Below are 23,760 nucleotides of genomic sequence, written 5' to 3'. Positions count from 1 at the left end.
GGCTGAGGACATGTGCACTGCGATGGTGTTGGACGAGAGCTGGCACGAGAGTTTGCTCGAGCTGGAGTTACAAGAAATAGGAATAACCAGCAAAAACAAGCGTGTCAGGTTTTCTTCAGCAAGAGCCGGGTGGGTGCCCTGCACAAGACCCACGCAGAGCGGTGTCCCTCCTGCCTGCCTCCTCCCCACCACTAAGAAAGCCACTCCGCACAGCCTCGGTCAAGTGTACGTTTTTATTTTTCAATGGAACATAAACTCCTTTAGAAAAAACATTCATCTGGATGATAACACCCATAGAAAAAAACACCAATCTCGTGGGGTTTTTGTTTTGTCTTTTTTTTTTTTTTTAATTTGGCATTTGTTATTTGCATTTATATTAAAGCAAAGTGCATCTTTCTTATTTTTCTCGTTTATACACATTGCACAATACATAAATAATGATGCTTATAAAACGTCTTTATATTTACAAGTAATAATATATTTATATATAACATAAAATACACTTTTTTCTTTAATAAATCTCAGGGTTTTTTTAAGGAGTCCTTTTTTGTGTGTTTTATTTCCAAAGCACTACAATGCTAAAGTTCCAATGAGAATGCTCTCTTGTTCATTTAAACCTTTATATTTAGAAAAATAGCTTATGTTAAGGTCTAAACATGCTCATTGAGCTAAGAACAGTGTAAAAGTATCATACTTGTGTATGAATTCAAGAAGAAATGAAAGCACAACTGCATTTCCAGATACGATGGTACCGGGATAACCTGATCTAAGCAGGTTACAACAGACCAACTATCATGAACACTTTTTTTCTTTTTTTCCCCATTTGTTTTTTTTGTTTTGTTTTGTTGGTTTTTTTTTTGCTTGTTTGTTTGCTTTGCTTTTTTTTTAAGCTTATGCTTCTGTCACTTCGCATCTCAGCTCAAATTGTAAAGCACGGGCCATGCACGGTTTCTTCACGGTTGCTTTCTCCCCTTGCATCAATCCAAGACAATAAAAAAAGCAGCAGAAGGATGGGCAGACTTCCCCCAACACCCATACTCCCGCGGTGGACAAGATGAACGCAGGGACGAGACTCAAGCCCAACAACAACAACAAAAAATTGACAAGGGTGGGTAAAGACCTGGCTGGGAAGGTTTTGCACCATCACTTGGCGGCTGCTAGGTAGGGTCAGCACCGCTGAGGAAGGGGTCTCAGCTGGGTGTCACCACCACTGGGTACGGCTGGAGGCAAGGGGAAGGTGGTGCGTGAAAAATATGGGTCTCCTGTCGTGTTATCTAAGAGACAGAGCCGTAACAAAGAGCAGGTGGCTTCCCGATCCTTGATCGCATAGGATAATCCTTTCAGAGGTGGGAAACAATTATCATATGCGATCCTCCCCCACACCCCGCACCCTTCTCTTGCCCTTCTGAGTTATTGGTCATTCACACTTTTGAAAAATATATATATTTATCAAAATAGCAAGGCAAAAATCTTTCCATAAGCTATTTCTCAAAACAGGAAAAAAAAAACAAACAAAACAAAACAAAAACAAAAAGTTTGCATGAAAAGCAAGCACTCAGAAGGAAATAATAGCAGCAAAGTAGTATAAATGTCATGAGTCCACTCTGTCTCGAGTCATCGGTTATTAAAAATAACCTCCAACCAGCATGGGCAACTGCTGATAAACTGTCTCGTGTAGCACTGGCCCCAGCCTTTCACAAAGCTGATCTGAACAGTAAATCCGGTCCATGGTTGCTGCATGAACTCATGGTCATTCGGCCTCTGCAAGCTGTATGCCTTCTCGTAGTCAAAAGCCTTGATGGAAAAACCTGGAAACACTTTGTGCACCAGCAACGTCCTGGAGTCGGGGTTGTCCAGTGTGGCCGACTTGATGAAGATGGGGTAACTGCTGCGGTTGTACACCCACACGCCGTCCACTTCCTTGGTGAGCTGGATGCCATACCCGATCTTGCTGCGGACCTTCTGCACCAGCTGGCTTTTGTTGTCCGAGTTGAGCTGTCCGAGGCAGAAACCATTCCCCTGAGGTAGATCATAGAAGATATCCAGGGAGGGCTCTTGGACAGAGTACAGCCGACCCACGCGCGTTTTCTCTTCCCAGTATGCCACCACACACCAGTGTGACCGATCCCCCGGCTCCTGAAGAACTTGGGAATCTAAAGGAGGTGAGAAAAAAGGAAGAAGAGGAGAAATTGAGTACTGCGGGGGTAATATGACTCAAAAACGATGTAATGCCATGAGGTTGCTTGCCTGCCCGTGCCTTCATGATGCTCTCCATGCACGCACCAACAGCCCTAGCAGAGCCACTGCTTCTGAACGCAATGTGTGACAGCCACAGTTAAGCCCATTTATGCTCACCCATGTCTGGGTGTTTGCCGTGCTGCTTCAGCACCTAGTTCTGGTGGGGTACAAGGGCCCAAAGCACCAGCTCCCCCTCCCCAAAAGCAGCTCGAGACACCAGCAGCACCCCGCAGCGCCGCCGTCCCTCACCCGAACCCTCGACGGGACTGCCGGGGCCTAGCAGCAGCACCCTTCCTGCTTTGGCTAGCTGCGTCCAGCAGGACCAGACACCCTAAAAACATTTATTTGCACCCAACAGACACACTTTGGAGGTCACCCCAGTGAAACAGGGGGTCTGGGGCCCGGCTGCCCTGCTCGGGGGGGCTCTTTGGGGTGACGGACGCCCAGGCCGGGCCCTCAGCTGAAGGCAGGCCGCGGGAAACGCAGGCAGACGGCGGCTTGCAGCGGCAGGGTGGAGACCGGAAGCCTTGCGTTTGTTAACAAAAACGGTCACAAAAAACCACAAGAGCAGCCCCAAACTTAGTTCCCTTAACCCATTTTTTCAACTCCTTCTTCTCCGCCTAACCGGGCGCGAGCAGCGAGGGTACAGCACAGGGAGGAGGGGAGGAAAATAGGGTGGGGGGGCTGAGGGAAGTGAAAACCCCCTTTCCTTGACAGGGGATCTGTACCAGCCCAGTGCTGCTCAGCTAGCAATTCCTCCCAGCCTTCACAGGCATGTTAAGACCTGGGAACTATTAATCTCTATAATTGTATTTAAAAAAATAATAATTCAAAACTCCAGCTGGGGCCATGAGTTGGCGAGCGGGGGGCAGCACCCAGAGGCCTCCCCAGCCAAGCACCATGAGGCCCCGCAGTGCCGCCTGAGCCCCCCGCCTTATTTTCTGTATTTTTCTGTACTTTTTGCTATTAATAAGCCTGCTTCCCCAGCACAGGCATTTTCCTCTGGCCTCCTGTTTAAAGCACGGCACTGTGCTCTTAAGAAAAAAAAAAAAAAAAAAAACTCCAGCCGCACACTTTTAATTTCCTCATTTCTATGCCAGCGAGGAAAATATTTCTGCAGTTGCTGGAGGCAGCTACTAAAACCGGGCCCGAACGCACCCGGCCGGCAGCAGGAGGGTCGCTGGGCTGCCAGCCCCCGGGGACAGCGGGGCCGGGGGACCCTGGGGGGACGGCCCCACAGCATCGCGCCACAGGGTCGAGGTGTGCCGCCGTTTGTCCGTCCACCTCCCCTTGCCGGTGCCTCCCAGGACTTTTGTTTCCTTTAACTCAATCCTGCTGAAACCTGGCACCGCTGGGGAAAGGGGACGAGCGAGGGAAGGGGCGGTGCGGCTTGGGTTACCTCGGCCCTCACCCCTTTCCCCCCGCCAACAGAGGATGCCCCGAGCGGGTGTTTATCAAGAAACACCTCCGGGACTGCGTTTTCCCCCAGAAAAATAAATAAATAAATAAATAAATAAAAAATAGAAAAAAAAAAACAATTTGGGGGTGATGCAAGCCGCCTGGGCGCCCGCTGGGCTGCGCCCCCCCCCCCCCCCTTGCCGCACCCTCCCCGCCAGCGGGAGTTTTGCCCAAGTAAAGAAACGAGCTTGGTTGATGGCGGAAAAAAAGTTAATTGTTAAAAAAGCGGCTGGCCCTGAGCCCTGGTCCCGGCGGCGAGCCGGGGGCGGCCGCAGGAGCCTCCCCCAGAGAAGCGTCAGGCACCGTGCTGCTCAGGCAGGGGGGGCAAAACTGTTGTTTGTGTACATGCGCAGAGAGAGGGGTGGATTTTTTTATTTTTTTTTCTAAAGATGGTTTAACTAGCTGTTTGCTTTAAGAGTCGTGAAAGCAAAGCTAGGTTGTAAAAAAAAAAAAAAAAAAAAAAAAAAGCACAACCCAAGCAACCAACCCACCTAATCAGAGCCTGCCATCAATGCCTAGAGCCTGCAGGTCCTTTTGCTTTACAGCAGTTGAGGGAATTTTGCAGCAACAGCCATTGAACCCTGCTGAAATTCCTGTAAGTTTTTATTTATTTTCTTTAACATAAAAGCATCCCTTTCAGGAGGAGAGGGGGCAAAAAAGCCTTTTTCACCTCATGTTTGTGCTTGCATTAGTGAAGACCACTTAACAAGTAGCTCATTGCAACTTACAAAGAGTTATTTAATTGCCAGCGCATTAAAAAAAAAGGCAAAAAAGAAAAAGAAAACTGCCTTGGCTATGAATGAACAGACCTTTATGGAGGGCTGGAAGTTCATGAATGAATCCCACTAGGTTTTTCAATGACATGGGGTGACCAGACCTCAAGGACAAGTCTTAGGTAATCCGGGATTTTTTAAACGAACCAGTGCCAGCACACAGTATAAATATGCCAGAGCGTCTTCCGTTTGCGGGATTCAGCTGTTGACTGGATGTCTAGTCAAAAAGCCATGAGAATATATGGGTTGAGCTCGGATAAGCAGGGTCAGGCCCCCCTGCCAGCCCGGTGAGCCAGCCACCACCACAGCCGCTTTTCACAATTGTTGGGGCCCCAGCGGAGCTCCCCTGCTCCCCCCATTTTGGCATCAGCAGGGAAAATGGGTGGGAAAAGCCAGTGGCATCGCCTGGGCAGCGGAGGCAGGAGAGGAGGTTGCAGGAGAGAAGGAAAAAGTGATGCAGGCACGCTTCCGGCAGAGACGGAATTTTTTTTCCCCAAAAGGCTCCACTTTATGGCAACGACCACAGGCTGGGCTAGGCACAGAAATGAAGCAAAATGCTCCCCAAAGTCCCCAAACACCCCAGTGGGGTCATCTCATGATCCCGTGCCACCTCCCACAGCAAGCCCTACTGCAAACTTGCACAAATCCCCAGATCCTGGGAAATTTGCAGCCACATCTCCCGCAGCGTGTCCTCATGGGCCACCAGCTGCCACTGCCAGCGCACCGTGCACCAGCTGAACCGGGGCCACTGCGTGGGCCAGTACATAAACGGCTGAAAAACACTTTGGGATTCTAGTTTTGTGTTAAAAGCATCGTTTTTACGAGCTCCTCGGAGCAAACGCATCCCTTTCTAAATGCCTGGAAAAGTCCCAGCAAGCTGTGTGTGCTCCCATACCCCAGCAAACAATGATAATGCTTAATGCTAGAAACATGCGCACCATTATTTTCTTATTAAGCACCCCTCCATTTGCTGCTATCGTTGGTTTATTATTATTTCTATGGTTTGCAAGGCAGCCTGCCTAGGGGCCCCATCAGGATCAAGGGCCCCCCAGTACATTGTGCAAACTTATTGTAAAGAAAAAATAAATAACTGAAAATAAAGCTAGCCTCTGCCCGCAGGAATTTGGCGAATTAGTCATATTGATCACTCATAGTCGCGTCTACAGAGAACCACTGGCCGAAGCAGAGCACGTTTCTGCATGGAGGGGAGAAATCAAGGCAACAGTGTGGCACCCCAAACTTTTGGGGTCAATATTTCTCAGCAGGTTGGTGCCAATGTCTTTGAAGAAGCTTGTGTTGACTTGGCCCCACATTCCCATGGAAAACCACGTTTTTTTTCTCATTTTTCTACCATACCAGATGACACCCTGTGAACTCTCCAGAAGGGCCATCCTGACTTCTACCAGCCCATCCCTCGGAGGGGAAGGGAGCATCACTCCACGAAGGCATCACCCCAGATACTTTCCAACACACAAACCGGACGGACAGACCATGAGGTTTCCCACCGCCTGCCTTGACCCTCGCAATTGTCGAGTCCTGCCCTAAACTGCCCGACGAAAGGCCAGAGCCAGGGTTTCTCATGCTCTGGTGCCATGGAGGAAAAGTGGATGAGGGAGACTGACACCACAGAGGGACCTGAGTGCCCCAGGAAGAGCCCCGTGCTTGGTTTTCGCGAGCCGCGGCAGACTCGCACCTCACATCGCAGCTGTGCTGGAAGCAGCAAGGAATTCGTGAAGCGGCTTTGCTCCTCGACACATCAACAGCTTCGGGATGATGAAACCGTGTCATCTGCATCTGTACTTTTTCTTTCAGAGTTCTGGCAGTTTTATGAGGGAACCAGGAAGAAAAAGTTCTTTTTCATTCAGGAACTGAGACATTTCAGCTCATTTCAGGAGAAGTTCCTGTCTGATTTTTTTTTTAAAGGCCATTTTGGATTGAAAAAAAGCACGCTGAACATAAATTTTGGTTTAAAAATGTGCATCAGCCCTCTCCATCCCTCCTGTTCATCACTAGATGTTTTCATGATTTCCAGTCCATCTATCCAGCCCTTAATACCCTCTGGGCTGGTATTAGGAGTGCCAGAAACGATTGCAAAAGCCGAGCCCTGCAGAAGACAGAGACCAAGCACTCGCTGCTGCTCACAGCTTTTGCCTGGCGGTGGAGGAGAGGAAGGAGCGGGTCCCCCCCTTTCTCTCTCCCCCCAGAGTTGTGCACTTCTTCCAGGCTCTGCCCAGAGGCAGCAACGCTGCGGCCAGCAAAGCTGCTCGCGGGTTTTCAGATCTCAGCCTTGTCCCGGTGCCAAGTTCACAAACATCAGGGGGGAGGTGGGAAGGGGATCTTTTGTTTTGCGTTGTTTTGTTTTGACATAGCTAAAGGTTTTCCTGTAATCAACCGACTTCTTCTAAGGAAAACAGCAAGTTGAGCACACACTGCGCTATCTTACCCGCCCGCTATCTTACCCGCCCGGACTACTCCCATTTGATCGAGTCAGGAGCTATCTAGATTGTCACTGAAATCTGTGACAGGAACAGTTCTTAGCTGAAAATGGGAATAGAATGGCATTCCTGATTAGGTTTTTAAATGCCTGTAATTGGATCTTTTCTCAGTGATATTAGGACTACACGTAAATTAAATTATCCGACTGCAGAAGTGTTTTAACCACAAAGATTTACGTGTCTTGATTCTTTTTAACAGCAGCTTCGCCCTGAAGGGTCTCCTGGTGCTCTTCCTGAGCTTCCCACCATCACACACCCTCCCCTACCTCATTCCTCTGGGAGGCCCTGGCTGCGATTTCCCACCCAACCTCACCATGCCATCACCTCCCCCAGCGTGGCCACGAAGGGCTCCTCTTTTTGGGTACCCTCGCTGAGCCACTCGTGGTGGTGACCCTGCACCCATGACCGACAACCCAGCACGAATGGGCAGCAGCAGTGGATAAATTAAAGTACACGTGCACCGAGCACTGGAGAACAGATGAAACAAAGGCCCTTCCTCCTTTATCTGTCAGCACACGCGGAGGGCATCTGTGCTTAAAAAAAAAAAAAAATTGGCTGGACTGGTGTCAGCACATTGTGTCGTCTGCTCGGGGCCAAGGCTGAGACCGAGCTCAGCGCATCTCGAGCTCGTAATCTCTTGGCTGACCTTAAGCAGCATTTGCGAGCGCGGGGCAGAGCCATGCCCCCCATCTTTTGCTGCACACTGAGATGGAAGAGATGGAGATGGAGAAAAGGCAGCCACTGCCTGCAAGACCTCTTCCCACCCACCCAAAAGCAGGCAACAAATCCTGCAGAAAAGGTGCAACGCTTTTGTGGTTTACATACAAATTCACTGCGTGCAGCACCACGAGCTGGATGCAAATGTACTTGCCGCAATTAATTGATTATAGCCTCCCCTCTTATGCGCAAATACACTTTAAAAAATGCCAGGAGTGGTTCACGTTGGCTCTGCACAGGTTTCTGCATGCTCCCCTGTGTTTTCCTGAGGGTCTCTCAGACCAGCTTGGAGCACTGTAGTTGCAATTTTGCCCCTCATGTCACTCTAAGTACCTTTTTCGCAGGATCTCAGGAAAAACATGTGCCTGAACTCTTATTTGGGAAGGGACCGGGAATTGCATCAAGGTGAGGAGAACACTGAGCATGATGTGCAACCACAGAGCTAATCAAAGCGAAGACAAACAGGCACGAAGCAGGGATTTGTCACCTCCCTTCTAATCTCTTGGGTAATTCACAGGGTCCTTGGGCAGGGGAACAAACAAACAAAAAAAAAACAAGTCCAGAAAAACCCTTCAAAGCCAGATTTCCAGGTATGCCTTGCAAAAGCAAAGAAAAATCCAAATTAAAGGACATACCCTGCTGTAGAAAAGGGTCTTTGTGCCTTGTGGGCAGCCTGCAGACACCACCCACGGGAATGTTTGCCCCAAACCTTTTATATCTCACTGCACACCAGGGCAAGACAGAGCTTCCTCGCTCCCCTGCTTTTGATGGCTCCGATGATTTCTGAAAGGCTGATTTAGGGGATTGTCACCTGCTTGACTTCTTCTTGGTGTCTTCTTGACACCTCTTCTTCACAGAGAAAATAACAAAATAACCCCCCCAGGGATGCGCCCACCCAAGCCACCCGCGGGGTGGCCCCCGGGGACGTGCCCCCCGCCAGCATGAGAGCCCCCAAAGACAGTCGGTCATGTCAACACTTGCTTAGGGAGCCCTTAATCTGTGGATTATTGACACGATAGACCATAACATCTCTTTAGGAGCCATTACAGCCCATCGTGTCAGTAGGTACTTACAGAGTCCTTAATCCGCGGATTGACAGGCTAGACCTTAAATTTGTGTCTATGTCTAATGAGGCAGTTTCTTATTACTCAACCTATACTGTAACCATGATGGCCAAAGAGCCTTAAGATAATTTCTTTAATTCATTAGCAAGTTGCCCACCCAATCACTTAAGTGGCTCCTTGCTCCTCAAAATAAGTCAACCTTGCGTAAAAATTGATGTCCTGAGTTTTCCCCCAAAACTTTTGCTTTGTCACCAACAGCAACACGAAATCTCCCTGCCTGGAAAAAGAAAATCTCAATTCTCTGTGTGAAACTTCAAATTTCTATTCCACCATGAGCCACTTTCACTGCCTGGGGAAGGACGGAAGGCCTTTGCACTCAGTTTTCTAAGGGCTGGTGTCTAGAAGCCTGTGAACAGATTTGAAGTCTTTTGAGTCTGATGGGGACGCAGGGGATAAAATTTGGCAGAAGCCACCATGGGACGGAGTCCGGGACTGGGATGATGTCTGATGTTTGTAACCAGGGCTTTGGTTCGGACCCATTTAGTGGTGACTGATGAGACTCTCTCCTGCATTAACGGGAGTGCTCTGCTCGGTCCAGGCATCCTCTGGGGACCCGAGCAGGAATTCCCATCACCTCCAGCAGGGCTGCAAAACCCCCTTGTGAAATCAGCACCAAAATGAGGTGGGGTTGGATGGTGGGAAGAGAAGACAACTGGTCCCCGAGGACATCCCCTATGGTTTCCAGCACAGCGTGATGGCACCTGGGGCCAGCCTTCTCCTGGGGTGCCCAACCTGTCACCCAGCCCCGAACCGTGGGGCTTATGGAGCACAAGAGCAAACTGAGGAAGGGTTTGCTACGAAGCCCCGAGGGTGGGCAGCGTTGTGGCAGAAGGCAGGCAGGGCCGGGAGGGCAGCCGAGGCGTGAGGAGAACAGCGTGGTTCGCAGCCAGGTGGGGACGTGCACGGGGCAGTGGGGAGCGGGGACAGGAAAGAAAGAACCAAAGTGAAACTGCCGGGTTCATGGAGTCCACCAAACCAGAAATTTGATTCACAAACATCCTATTAGTCATTGCTACTGCCTAATTACGGTGATTAATCAATTACCACGGCTAAAAATTACCCGAGAAGAGAAGAACCTTTCTCGTACCCACTTTCTTTAAAAGCCAGCAAGGCTGCAGCCACCGGTCTGAGTCTGCTGCAGCTACAAGGGGGAAAAAAATACACACGCACACACCAAAAATGCCTGTCTGCCTGTCTCCAGTGGTTAGAGAGGAGCCAGCTGACTCCAGTTTCCTCTGTACCAGGCTTTGGGCCTCATCAGCCATGCAAATTATAGAGTACCGTGCTGTCTGAAGGCCGAATTTCGACTCAGCTCAGAGAAAAGCCTTAGAGGAAGGGTGGGGATGAAGAAGCCAGCCAAATCCATTCATAATATTTACAGTAAATGGGCCTCTTTGCTGTTGTTTAGTATACAGTCAGTCTAATTATTTTTGAAGTTTTAATTTAAAGAACCTTCTTTATCTGCCTCTCCTTCTGCACCCCTCAAAGGTGTGGGAAACTTTTCTCTTTTTTCAGAAAGCGGCAGAATGGGAATCCCTCCCCCTGCACCTCGCCAAGCCCTGCCCGCGATGGGGTGGGAAGAAGGAGGCCTTCTAGGTGGACGGGGGAGACCCTTCCCTGGAGAGGGGGAAATATCCCAGGGGATTTTAAGACCGAAAAGAGAAATCCTGCCCAGCGTGTGGGAGCAGGGTGGGCTTTGCGGTGTGGTTAAGCGCAAGGGTGCAGTTGGTGCACGTGGAGCCCCCCCAAATCCTAATGCAACCACCCCCCCCCGACCCTGTTTGTGCCACACACGTCCCCCCTGCTCTCCTCCCAGGTGGCCAGGACACATCCCTGGAGGAGCAGCTTCCTCCCAAGGCTCCAGGATGCTCCCACAGCCCCTGCCCTCACTCCCACGGGCTCCTGCGCCCCATCTGCGTGCATTTCATACAAGCCAGTGTGATCCCATTTTAAGGACAATCGGGGAGGTTTCAGGAGATTTCAGAGGCAGGAACACGCAGGAAACCCCAGCAAGCCTTAGCGGTGCCATGCACACACCAAGCAACTCGGGGCTGGTCCCTGCCCCGGATGGCGGCGTTGGTGAACAAACGCCTCCCTGCCTGGCTTCCAGCAGGGCACACCCCTTCTCCACCTCAACCCACCCCAGAGTTGAACCAGAAACCTTCTGAGAAGGAGAAACCAGCACACAAAGGGCTCCCGAGTTACAACCACGCAAAGCAGACCTGAGGCTGAGCTTGCCAAAATCCCCTCTCCGGCGACAGCAACCTGCCCATCGCCCTCTTGGCGCAGGGATAAATCACCACCGCCGCCACCAAAGCCATCGGAGGCCACTGGGTCCCACGAGCTGCGGGGTCACTGCCCTCCCGAGCGCAGCCCCCAGAGTTCAGTTTTGGGAGATGAAGACCTTGAAAGGCTTTTGCAATTCAAAATAAAAGCGCAGCTCCTCTGATAAGACGGGTGCTGCCATCCGGTCCTGGCGATGCCCCGGCGAGCGGGGATGCGGCCCCCGGGAAAGCCGCGGCTCTCCACGTTTTATTCTCCCCACTGACAACATGCAGCTATGCGGGTTACATGTTAAAGGGCTTGTAAAGGCCTTAATAAAAACTGATGCATACTAGGCTAGTATTTCCAAACTGATACCTAATACCCAGATGTGTGTTACGATTTTTTCCTAAGTGCATTCTGCGCACGCACACACACACACACGGGGCATCGCCACCGCTCTCATTTCCATAATGAAAAAAATCCTCTCCTTGCAGCACACTGACCTGTAATTCTCCCCAAAGTTATTGCAAGACCGAGAACAGACGTTTCCCTAAAAAAAAAAAAAAAAAAAAAAAAAGACCACCGCCCACCCCGCACAGAGCTCTTTCCTAGAGGGCAGGGAACGGCTTCTCGTGGGGATGTAAAACATGGAAAAGCACGGCTGGAACAAAAGTCCTTTTCACGCCCGCCGTGCCCCCCCCCGGCCCCACTCCGTAACAATTATGAAAACTGTTTAGCTGGGATGGCATTTGGAGCATTTACTGCATTCCTGCCAATAAATTCCATTCCCGGATCTGATGGAAAACGCGCCCCCTCTCCCCTCCCCTCCCTGCCTTCATTCCTCCTGTCTTTCTTTACAACCTAATACCCTGTCGACTCGGGGCCAGGGCCTACTTAGGGGGAAAAAAAAACACCCAGCGCCAGACTGGAGACAGCATGCAGACTGAAAAAGTTAATCATTACTTCTGTCTGCCTTCATAATCTAATCACGCCTATTCCTAAGAGCATGCGGCAAAGCCCGCGCGCGGGCAGGCCTGCCGGGGCTGGGTCGCCGCGGACAGACGGACGGACGGACGGACGGCACCATCCCCCCCGCCGGCCAGCCCCGTGCCCCCCGGGCAGGGCGCAAGCCAAGCGCCCAAGGGACGGCGAAAGGCTCTTGGACTGAGTTCACAAGCCAGAAGCTGCCTCGCCACGCACACACCCCTCCCCTCGCCTCTCGCTTTGCTCTGGATTAATAATGCTGAGCAATTATAGAGAATATTACGTTCATTAAGTAATTAACCCTCCCGGCGCTCCGGCGGAGCTGGCACCCCCGTTTCGCAGACGGAGAGCCGGGACCGTCGGAGGTTTCGGTACTTTGCCCCGAGCTACGAAGCAAGCAACACCCAGCTGAAAAGCCCCAAAAAGCTGCTTGGTCCTGGAGGAGCTGGCTTCGTCCAGCAGCATGGTGGCACGAGGAACGCTTAATCAGCATCCTCGCCAGCCCAGGAGACACGCATCGGTGCATCTCCCCCAGCCCCAAATGCTTGCTTTCTGCCCCCAAAATCACCTCGCTGCGCCGTCCCAGGTGACACCCGCCCGGTGACACCCGCGACACATTTTCCACGCTCGCTCTGCGGGGCTGTGACAGAGAACAGAAAAACCGCAGGCCTCTCCGCGCGGAGATTTATGAGTTTGTTCCTTCTAATGAGCTAAAAAGTCTCAGCCCGGCTTCCAAAGAAAATGAATTCATCAGTTCAAGCACAGTGATGTCACTTCAGGCTCCCGACTCCTTTTCCAAATAAAACTGCTGTTACTCGATTCCCGCACCGCCGCTCGCGGCACGGCTTTATGGGGTTATTTGCCCGGGGAGGCGTGGGGTGCCCCATCCCAGCCGCACCCCGCATCGCCCCCCGCTTCCTCGCTGCTTTCTGCTTCCCTCCTGCATGCCCCGTTGCAGATAGCTGCGGCACCTCCCCGCGCTGCCAACCCCACGGCAGACATCAAAGCGCGGGCGGCCTGGGCAGGAGCTCCCCCTCGCCGGCGGAGCCCGGGAATTTTTAGTATCTCTAAGCCAGAGCCATCGGTTTCATCACCGCGAGTCACCGGGGCGGGAGCCAACTCCACCGGTTGTAAAAGCAGAGGATGTTTGAACTTTCACCGCCTCCCCGGCACCCGGGTTTCTCGGCCGTAAATCAGCCCGTTTCGGGGGTGAAGGAGCACCTGAGCGGGAGGGGACGGCGGGGATGGGGACGGGCACGGCCGGGGCGCGGGGCAGCTCTGCCCCACGGAGCCGCGCCGCCGCAACGCTCGCCGCTGCGAGCCAGCGCTTATTTAATCAGCGCTGGCAGCTCTACAAACAAAATCTATTCAAAAAGAAAATTACCATTCATAGACTCCTGCTCGCTTATTATGTACACATAGATGTACATACTTGCAACAATACTCCGAAGGCTCAGCAGCCGGAGCGCTCCAGAGCGAGCAGCTTGATGCAGAGATCTGCCTGCCCACCTGCCCCATAGGAAGGAAAAGCCCTGGAAAGCCGTGCGGGTGTGCTGGGGCCCGGTGATTTACCCCAAAAAGTGAGGGGGAGGCAACTGAGCCTTCAGTCACCGAAACCCAGCGCCGATGCCCTGCTCTGTCCTCGAGGATGAGGAAGGGCACAGCACGGTGGCACACACCATCCGCGACAGCAGCGGGTGGAAACCAGAAGAGATTGAAGAGGAATGGGGGAAAATGGGCAAGAAATGAGGCACATTCAGTCTCTGCCTCCCGGCAGGGATAGGAGTCCCAAGGGAGGGAGCCATGCTCCGGCCCTGCACCCGGGGACACCTCCAGCATCCTGGCAGCCCCGAAAGAGCCCGGGGCATGGCAGGAGCCAGGGGACAGGGAGCTGGAGCTGCGACACTTTCTGTGCAGCGAGGTTAAAAGGGTAGAGAAGGGCTGAGCCAGCTCTTACAGAGCTGCTCTTTTTTTTTTTTTTTTTTTTTTTTTTTTTTTTTTTTGCAAGTTAAAACCAAGATAATGACACTGGGTGGGGACCAATTTTGAGGGCTGAGCAGCCAAACCAAAATTAGTCTCCAAGCCAAGAGCTTCCTAGGCCTCACAGTTTGGGGAAGGAAGCTGAGAAAAGTCATGAAAAGATTCTTCAGTAAGTAGAGAAGCGCGGCCGAGTGTAACGTTCAGGCAAAGGTGACCCTGCTATTAAAATATTTTTCAACATAATAAAAATAAAATAAAGCACTCGAACTGCCTCCCTCTGAAAGGTGGGCCCCACAAGACTGGGGGGGCTCTCCTTTTCTCTCCTTTTCTTCTCTTTCTCCTCTTCCCCCCGCACTTTCTTCCCCTTCACTAAACTATGTTTTCTTGCGTTTTTTTTTTTTTTCTTGGCTCTTTCCTCATAAAAGACTGATGTAATTTCCTGTCTTGTCCCAATGTTTCCTGTTAATTAACAGGGTGAAAGTTATCATCACGGATTTAAATGGCTACCCAAAAAAAGGTTAAAAAAAATAAAAATAAAAGCAACGGGAGAGAATGGCTGGCTGTGAGCAATGTGTCCCGGGGCACACCTCGTCACCTCCTTTCTCCATTCCTCAACCAGGGACCACCTGCATGTCCCCTGGGATGGAGTAGCCTTTGCACGGGTCTGGAGCACAAAGAAAAGCCCCAGCCTTCCCCGGGCAAGGATGGGCAAACCCTGCACTGCTCCTTTCTTACCAAAAATATAAAATAAAATAAAATAAAATAAAATAAAATAAAATAAAATAAAATAAAATAAAATAATCGGTGGAGAAAGTGGCAGCCTGGCGGATGGTACCATGGTACCCCACCGCCCCCCAGCCCGATGGGCAGCACCACTTTCCCAGCACACCCAGCACACCTCTTTTATTAAAAGTTTAAAACAAAAACAAGAAAAAAAAAAAAAAAGGCTAATCACAAGCCCTCGGCCGGACATCCTACGCCACGCTGAGCACCTTCCCGTCCCGCTGGCCCCCACACCACGCAGGACGGGGCCGCGCTGCTCATGCCGCCCTGTTCCTCAAGAGCAGCGGGACGCAGCACCGCGCCGGGGGCACGCAGCCCGTCCTCGGCCACGCGTGGGCAAAATGAAGGGATTTCGGCAAGAAGCGAGGGCGGGGGGTGTCAGCTTGGAACTCGCCTTTCTTCGCGCACCGCCGCTAAAACAGAGAGCGTGCATCAGCAGTTAATAATATCTCGGCGCTGAAAATAAACTGGAAAGGAAGCTACTTTGTGACAGTAGGCAGGCGGCCAGGCTGCGGCGTGGGTCATTCAATCCTGCCGGGGACGGTGGCGGGGCTGGCACTGACCCGCGCCTGGCCTCATACAGTACCCGCCGAGCGCGGCCGCCAGCCCACCTGCCTCCTGCACGGCTCGGGGGGGGTCGGTGCATCCCGTATTCCCCGTGTTTGCCCCCCTCTGGATGGCGCGCACCCCGAGTTCCCCCAGCCACGACGCTCCAATGCTGGCGCTCGCGGGCTCCGCATTTAGAAACAGCATCACGCTGTGTCCCCCCATCCCCACAGCGGGTAAATGCATGTGGTTAATGTTACTTGTTCCTATAGTGTAACTGATACCCGATCACAGACAGCGTAGATGGAAAAGATTCAGGCCCCGTCTCTGCCAGCTCAGGACTGCTCCCGTACGAGTGTTTTTGTCCTGTCTCGTTTTAAATGTCCCCAACGATCAGGTTTCCGGCGCTCAGTGGTACATTTTATTTTGCAAGCAGATAGCAGTTTGCATTGCTCTCCGGCAAACACGCAGGCACACCCCTCCCTGGCACTGAGCTTCCAAATTCACCTTTCTACTCCCATTCCTGCCCCAAAAAGCCCCGGATTGCAGGAGAAAAGCCATTGGCCCAAAAGCCACCTGCCTGAAACCAAAATGAGCCACGAGCCCCTTCGATGCGGTGAGGACGAGCGAGGTAAGAGGCAGCAACCCTCCCCGGACACCACGCAGACGTCGCTCGCGGCGGGATTTCTCCTGCATTTTATTGCCGACTGCTCCCAAGGCACCGCTTGGTTGGAAACATCCCGTGGCGCCGACGCAAATGGATCAAGCAGGGATCGCTGCTGGGAAGGGGGATGGAGTGACACGGGCTGAGCGCTCCTGCCATCGCCTGGCTTTTAACCCCTCCTGGGAGGACATCTAGGGGAGCACCGAAACTCCCCCCTGGGCTCCCGGAGCAGTTCAAAGCAACTACTCAACAGGTCCCACTCTCTTCTGGGCTGCCCTCAGGGTGAGAGCCCGCTTCAAAGGCCCACGGGGGGCAAGGGGCCGAGAGCCGCGGGGCCGGTGCCAAGCGCGGGCCTCCCCCTCCCCGCGCCGCTGGCCCGGCCGCGCTCTGCCACGGTCAGATGATGTGTGAGGCAGCCGCGAGGCTCCTAGTCTGGCAGGCAGCCTGCTCCGCTCCAGAGGCTCCAGCGCTGTCATCCGTGCGTTAACCCCTGATAACCTTGTCCTTCGGAGGACGGGGACGTGCTTTTTGGGGACGTGCTCCAGGCACGGCGGCTCACACCATTTGTGAACTGCTCCGCATTAAGGCTGGGAAGGAAAGGGTGCAACAGCATGCAGCGTTGGAAGCAACCAAAAAAAATATTAAAGGGATGTATGCTCAAAAATAAACCCAGAATAAGTGACTTGAAAAAAAATTCCCAAGCAATTGTTTATCCCTGGGACAAATATACAATCCTAGCTACACAGGAAGATGTCTCAATTTCAGATTATAATAGGATGACAATTTGTAAATAAAGGCATTTCACAGGAGGTTATAAACTCTGTACTACAGGGAGGTGGAAGAGGGGTTGGGAATGGGAAAGCAACCCAGGGGCTGGGCCGGAGAAGCCGCTCGGGATCCTCCTTGCGGTGGGGGGAGCAGCAGGACCCGCTCACGAATAGCTGCGGGTTTAGGCAAGGTGCTTCTCCCCGGCGAGCAGATACCAGCAGGGATCAGAGGCATAGTGAAACATTCCAGGCCTGCCCGCTATTCCATAATGAAATGTCACTCAGCCGCACGCGGCGCCTCTGCAGCAAAGCTGAATCAAACCTGAAGGAAAGCGGCCCATCAGACCCGGCACCGTCCGTTCCCAGGCGAGCGCCACTGGTGCCTCTCCAGCCTCCAACCAACTTTCCAGGTCTTTCCCCATCTTTCTGGTGCACGCCTTGAGCGGAGGAGGTGGGAGGGAGAGGCTGAGGCTGCGCTCGCCCAGCCTCAAGCCACGGCGGGCTTGGGCCGGTGCCCACCCGGCACCGTCACGCGACGTCCGCTGGCTGCAGGAGGCTCTGGGGCGACTCCAAGGTCCGGGCGAGTTAACAGGCACTGCCGAGCGCAGGCTGAAGGCTGGGCAAAATCTTGCCTTTGGTATTTTATGAATAAACCCAAATTAAAAAAAAAAAAATTAAAAAAGCAGCGGAGGTGGCAACGATACGAGCCAGCTCATCTCGCTTTCTCTGCATCATGGCCTGGGCTTCTTGAAGAGCTTCTTTCTGCTGGCAGACCCAGCACCGTTCAGCTGTCCCGCAGGAGAGCCATCTTCTCACCCACCATGAGCACCACAACCCTGAGCCAGCCAAGAGCCACCAGCAGGGCTGGAAGAGGGAGATGTCCATGTCCATGTCCATGCAGACACCATGTCCACATCCCATGGAGACCCAGCACCACCCCACCACCACCCAGCACCATCAGATGGCTCCTAGAGCAGAGCTGCTCCACGGATTGTACCCATCGCACAACCGGACACCCCCGGGCTCTCCGAGCGTGGCTTTGCTTGTTGGAAAGCACAGTCATATAGCCAAACACATCTGCTGGGTACAGGTCAGCTCAAAACACAGGAAAAACCACCCTCTGTCTCCTATTTAGAGACATTATTTTTATCTCCAACAGGATATTTTTGCTCTGTGCTTTGACTGCGTCAGGGATACAAAGAACCTGGGCTGGTAGCACCTGAGCACAACCAGCTTGGTGGGCGACACCCCAGCTTACCCACATAGTGACCGCCAAGAATAAAGAGAGATACATGGTAGTAAGGTGGGGGACATGGGCTGGAGGATGGGACAGACAGGGACAGACAGCAGAGGTGCCCTGAGAAGACGCGAGGGGAACAGCATGGGGTCAAGGATGAGCCAATGCTGCATTAATATCCAGCCAAGCTGCACACAGGCTCCACGGGCTTCTCTGCTCTGATTTTGACCTCTGGAACAAACCTCATCCCCACCCTTTTTTTTCCTATCTCTCCCCGCCCCCACCCCCCCCCCTTTATTTATAACTAAGGCAGCTAGGTCACAGACATGTCGTGTGGCTGGGTCCCCACCCCTCGCACTCTGCCCCCTTCCACAGACCGCCACCGATGACGTCAAAGCACAACTCCACTACACGGGAGGTCACCCCGAGCATTTCGGGGACACCCGTCCCTTTGTGGGGGACTCCCGGTGACTGCATTTTCACATTCAGCTCCCCTCCTTCTTTTTTTCACAGAGGCAGGGTCAGCTTGGTGGTTGTGTGGGGGAAACACTTGTGGATACCGCTCTCCATCCATCACTCCTGCCGTGCCATGCCGTGCCATGCCGTGCCATGCCGTGCCATGCCACACACCCTCCCACCTCCTCCTGCCTCTGCCCTCCCAGCACCTCTGGTATTCATCAATGAAACTGCCTTCGGCCTCCAGGAGAAAGCAGCCCTGCCAGCAGCCGGACCCGCAGCTCCCCTCATCAAAGGATCCTCGCTTCGGTTCCCTTCTTCATGCTCCTCTGACAACGCCCTCATCTTCTCAAAGCCCCATCCAGCTTTCCTGTCAGAATGGATGTCGACCCCGGGCTGGCCCGCTGCCCAAATTCTCCGTTGCTGATAGTGATCTGCCTCACCAAACCTACCCGTCTGCCTTCGAGAAGCCAGGCCAAGCCTACCGGTTCTGAACGTGACTACAACACGGGCATCTGCTGCCCAAAGCAACCACTCCAGGCACCCACGGTGCTACAGAACCACACGGCCACCATCCCTCCACCACGTCCTCAGCCTCCAAATCGACAGAAATGGGGGTTTCATGGCGTTTCGTAAAGTCCCTTTGTAAGGCAGACTGGAGCATGGGTTTTCCACTAGGCCTCTGCGGCCTGCGCCTGCCCAAACCCAGGTGAGTGCTCATCCCTGAGACAAAGCGCTCCAAGTGCACCCTGACTCATTAATGCCCTCTTCAAATGCACTCTTCTGCTAACTAAAATATGCCGGGGAAGAAAAAAGAAAAAAAAAAAAAAGAAGAAAAAAAAAGGAGAAGGTTAGCTTTAGAAAATTGCTGCAAACTGCATTTATTTTCCTTTCTCGACTGGGTCTCTCCAGTTGGGAATTTTCAGCGCTGCACTTCTGTGAGCGGAGCGGAGATGCCAGTAAATCAGACCAAATTCAAAACAAATGCTCTTTCATGTGGAGGCATTCGGCTTTGTTTCATGGCTTGTGTAGCTAACCGTATCCCTCCATGAGTCAACTCTCCTATCAGCTCCTCATTAAACTAAATGGCTACAATTACATTTGTGGAGGAAAAAGAGTGGTTAATGATCGTAAAAGGTTCTGTTTCCAGGCTTTTGGGGGGGAAAACCTTTGATAACCAAAAGAAAAATAAATCCAATCACGTGAAATAAAGAAAAATTGCCCTCGGAGGGGGGACGGCGCTTTCTTTTGGGGGGCAGGGGGGGCTCCGTTCATCCAGCTCCTCAGAGCAGCCCCCAGCCCCAAGGCGCAGTGCTGGGGCTCCCCTCCTGCAGCCCTTCGGAGCAAGCCGGCTGATTTCCTGCAGCCCAGGCGCCCACCTCCCTCCTTCCCTTCAGGAGCAGATCAGACAGACGAGATGTTATCAATAGCCAAACCTTTCAGAAAGCCCCCTTTTAAAAGTGAGTACTTCCTCTGCTTATTTCATGTGGTATCCTGTGGAACTGAACTCTCTCCTCCCCTCTGCAATGGGCATATTTCAGGAGGAAAAAAAAAAAAATCTGACAACATCCTTATTGTGTTGTTTTGCTCCTTGTCTCCTTTTTTTTTCCAGTCTCTTTTTTCTTCCCTGCCTTCCCTAAAGCTAGAGGCTCCAATGGCAAAAAAAGGAAAACCCAACATCCCACCATGCTAAAAAAAAAAAGCGCAGCAACAAGTTGCTCCTTTCCCTCTCCCCCTCCATTTGATTAATTCTCATTAGGGCCTTTGAACAAACAGTATGCTCCCCTCTCAAATAACAGACAAGGTATATATTACACCAAAAGAAAAACAAACAAGGCTCACTTAAAGACATCCACACCAAATGCAATTCCTGGAGAGAGAGAAAGACACGCAGACCCGCGCACACGCACGGCCGCCGCCGACATATTTCTGAAATTCCAGTCTCAGGGCAATGAGCTGCATAACTGCTCCACAAATCATAAATCAGGGAGACAAGCCGACAAAGAGAGCACCTTCCAACATCAGCGAGTACATGCAGGTACATGGTTTCAGACACTCAGTGAGCACGCACAACTGCTTTCATCTGGCAGCATCAACACGTAGAGCCCAGCCCTAGGACTGGCCTGGCTGGGGAGGAAGAAGGGCTACTGGAGGCTTTGCACCTCAGAAACCACGCTCCAAACCCCCATCCCATGATGGCTGAAGGAGGTGGGAAATGGGAAAATGAGGGAAATTCAGCGCCCTCTGCAAAAGCCGAGCCTCACGCACAAAACTTTGGGTGCCAGTTACCCCAACCAGCAAAGCCCAAGACAGCGGTGCCACCGCCGCCAACCAGGCCAGGACAGCTCGACACCATCCGCTTCTGCAAGGGACACCCACACCTGCTCCGATAATCCATGCATCCAACCAAATCGATGGCCAACATCATTCGGCCTTCCCCGACACACCTCTTCCTGCCTTGCTCCAAAATTAATGGAGCGTAAGGCTGGAGTTCAAAGGAAACACAGGCTTTCGGGGAGGGACAGCTTCGCCTGGGATTTGAACACATCCTCTGCGAGCAAACCTGCTACTGAAACAAAATCCAACTCCCCCTTTGAGCATGCCTTTCTCAGCGACTCTCATCCCCAAAACCCCCCCACACCCGTTCTCAGCCAGGTGGGACCCTCTGTTGAGGGGACCCAAAGGGACGTGGTGGAGAGACCCACGGGCAGAAGTAAGGTCAACAAGAGGCGTCTTACCTGAAAGCCCCCCAGGGGCTAGACAATTAGTTCCCCCTGTTTCAGTGGAGGAAGGCACAGAGTCTGGACAATCTGCTGCAGCGGAGGGAAAGAAGAAGAAGAAATCAGTATACATGCGCTTCTTTGCAGACTCCCAGCGCCGCCGCGAGCGGAACACACATTCCAAAGCGTTTAACAGGAAGCGATTACTAATTGTCTGCACAGACACGGTAGTTCATCAAGATGCATCCACCCTAACTCATCGCCTCAATCAAAGCTCCGTGCTGCACTTAATCACCAGCCCATGCTGATTATAGACCGGCAAAAATTACAGACTGGCTGCCACCTCTCCATCCAAGTCACCGGGTAATGAAATCAAGGCTGTCCTCCTTATGACAGAGCTGATGGAGCTCCCAAAATGCTTAAATTGCGGCTTTGTGCACCAAATGCAGTCAACACCTGTACTCACCAGAATGGGAACCGAAACGGAAAGGTCTCATCACTGCCCTGTTGCCACAAACGGTCTAAGCTTCTGCTGCCCTGCTCAGTTTTTGTCACCACCAGCTGCCGCAGACCTCACCCACCGCTGGCCACCCCCTGGGAGCACAGCGTGCACCCATGGGGCCCACCCCTCCAACCACCAACTGAAGGGACAGGGTGAGATTACTTGTCCCATCTGCACTTTCTCGTGACACACGAGAAGCTTTTGGGTTCAGAGCTTGGGCCTCTCCATCCCGAGCCACCCAAGCATCTGCTCCCCCTGCTCCAGGTGGTGACAGCCAGAAGCCACCACCGGTCCCCTGCTCCTACAGGCAAACCCCAGCTTTTTGGTCACTACCACAGGTGACACGAGCTCAGGGGCATGCTGTGATGAAGGCAAGAGGAAAGATCCATAAAATTCACACAACCCCCAGGTCCTCGGCAGGCTGTCAGAGAATTTTGGTTTTATCCAGCTTGGGCTCCCTGATGTCAACTTGCCCACTGCTGTATCTCAAAGCAAGGGCCACCACCAGAAGAGCCCTGATATTTTACTTCCTACTGATAAGTCATTTTTCCAGACTTCATCCCTGAAATCCCAATGAAAAAGACCTCCTGTGTTCATAACCTTATTTTATCAGAGTAAAGTATAAGCCCTAACAGGAATATACAGTTTAACAGGATATACTTAATCAAACTGAAAACAATAGGGGAGACAGGAAATGGACTTACTTGTGAAATACTGTATACTATACACTCTCTAAATGCCTTGTAGTGTTTTCTATTCTTTAAAGAAATTTGCTTTTTCTTCTGTTTAACCCTTTCCGATCCAGACAGAGGATTCCCAATGCCTTGACCTCCACTGCTCGGGCTACAGATGCTTTCTGGGCGCAGGTACATGGTGGGTCCTCTGGCCCCAGTGACATCTCCCTGGTGAGACAGATTCAGAGCCTCCCCGAACACCTGCACCCCTCCCTGATCCGCACTAACAGTCAAAGGAAAGCCGCAGTATGCTTTCATGACTTATTTACAGCTGTCAGCTCCCTTCCCATCCACGTCGCAGCCAGTTCCCTTGGTCAGCCACCTACACACACCCTCTGAAGTCTCCCTACAGGATGGTGCTGATGCACCTCCATGCTAGAACACGGGGGATGATCAGCTGTGGGATCAGCACAAAAACACGACCCTCCTGGGCTCTCTGCACTAAATGGGGCTGGTTCCAGCATCGCACTCTTCCTATCACCCACATGTTAGCCAAAGGCTCTTGCTAGTAAGAGGCACTCGAGCTCGTGTTATTTTCGGCACCGGAGAGGTTGCCGGATCGGAGGTTTACACAAGCCTACTGTCTGTGAATCTCCTCCCCAAATTCCCTTACCGCAATACAAAACCATCGCGGAGATGTCCAATTATTCCTGGTGGCTACCAGCCCAACCCTGCAAGGTGCCGACTGTTTCCTGGAAGTTGCCAAACCTCTGACTCCCATGAAAATCAATGCCACAGGAGGGCATTTGGCTCTGCAAGCAAAACCTCAGTAGGTTTCCTGCCCTCGGATGCTCCGGCACCACCACGACAGCATGTGAGCACCAGGTCAGCCCATGCCCCTCCGAAGCTGCCCGGGATGCTGCGGATGGCTGCGCAGCATAACCAGCACTGAGCCAAGCTCTGCCAGGCTATGAGTGGCTACAAGCACAGTCCCTCGCCGCTCCTGTCCCGCTGAATGGTGGGTCAGAGTATCTGCTTGAATTATTTGAGGGCATCACCGTCCCTCTTGCTTCCAACACAGCTACGGGCGCCTCCAGAAGCTCGGCTTTGCCCCACGGGCTCAGCCCCATGCCAGCCGCTGCCACCAGCCCTTGGGGACATCCCAGGTAAGAAATGGGCAAAGTCCTCACCTACAGCTTCTCCTCGATGAACGCATCCAAGTGAGCTGGCCCACACCTACAGCCTGCCCGCAGGTAACACGGCTGTCAAGAGCAGACCTTTGTGCTCTGTGCAAAGTCAGGGAATCAGAATCACAGAACGGTTTGGGTTGGAAGGGACCTTTAAGGACCATCTGGTCCAACCCCAAAAGCGTACCAA

At 52.4% G+C, this 23,760-nt stretch overlaps 1 protein-coding gene and 1 long non-coding RNA gene across 5 annotated transcripts in view; both read right to left on the bottom strand.

Annotated features, from left to right (window-relative positions):
- Nucleotides 1-218: 218 nt before the first annotated feature.
- SMAD7 (SMAD family member 7) overlaps nucleotides 219-23,760 on the bottom strand; it is a 28,650-nt gene continuing 5,108 nt past the window's right edge. For 2 of the 4 annotated variants that reach the window (XM_035559904.2, XM_035559905.2), the window contains exons 4-5: nucleotides 21,226-21,300; nucleotides 219-2,153 (exon numbers count right to left, since the gene is read on the bottom strand). In XM_035559904.2, the coding sequence (XP_035415797.1) occupies nucleotides 1,615-2,153; nucleotides 21,226-21,300 (614 nt within the window). In that variant the 3' untranslated portion in view covers nucleotides 219-1,614. The remainder of the gene's footprint in view (nucleotides 2,154-21,225; nucleotides 21,301-23,760) is intronic. The other 2 variants (XM_035559906.2, XM_035559907.2) reach the window with 2 other exon arrangements.
- LOC126913637 (uncharacterized) lies at nucleotides 16,044-17,709 on the bottom strand. Its single transcript, XR_007709225.1, has 2 exons — nucleotides 17,117-17,709; nucleotides 16,044-16,614 (listed from the first exon to the last, which is right to left on the bottom strand). It is a non-coding gene; the product is annotated as an uncharacterized LOC126913637 (long non-coding RNA).

Source organism: Cygnus atratus, chromosome Z (genome assembly GCF_013377495.2).
Source record: "Cygnus atratus isolate AKBS03 ecotype Queensland, Australia chromosome Z, CAtr_DNAZoo_HiC_assembly, whole genome shotgun sequence".
Lineage (NCBI taxonomy): Eukaryota > Metazoa > Chordata > Aves > Anseriformes > Anatidae > Cygnus > Cygnus atratus.
Note: the sequence above shows the minus strand (reverse complement) of the source record. Positions and strands in the feature narration are given on the sequence as shown.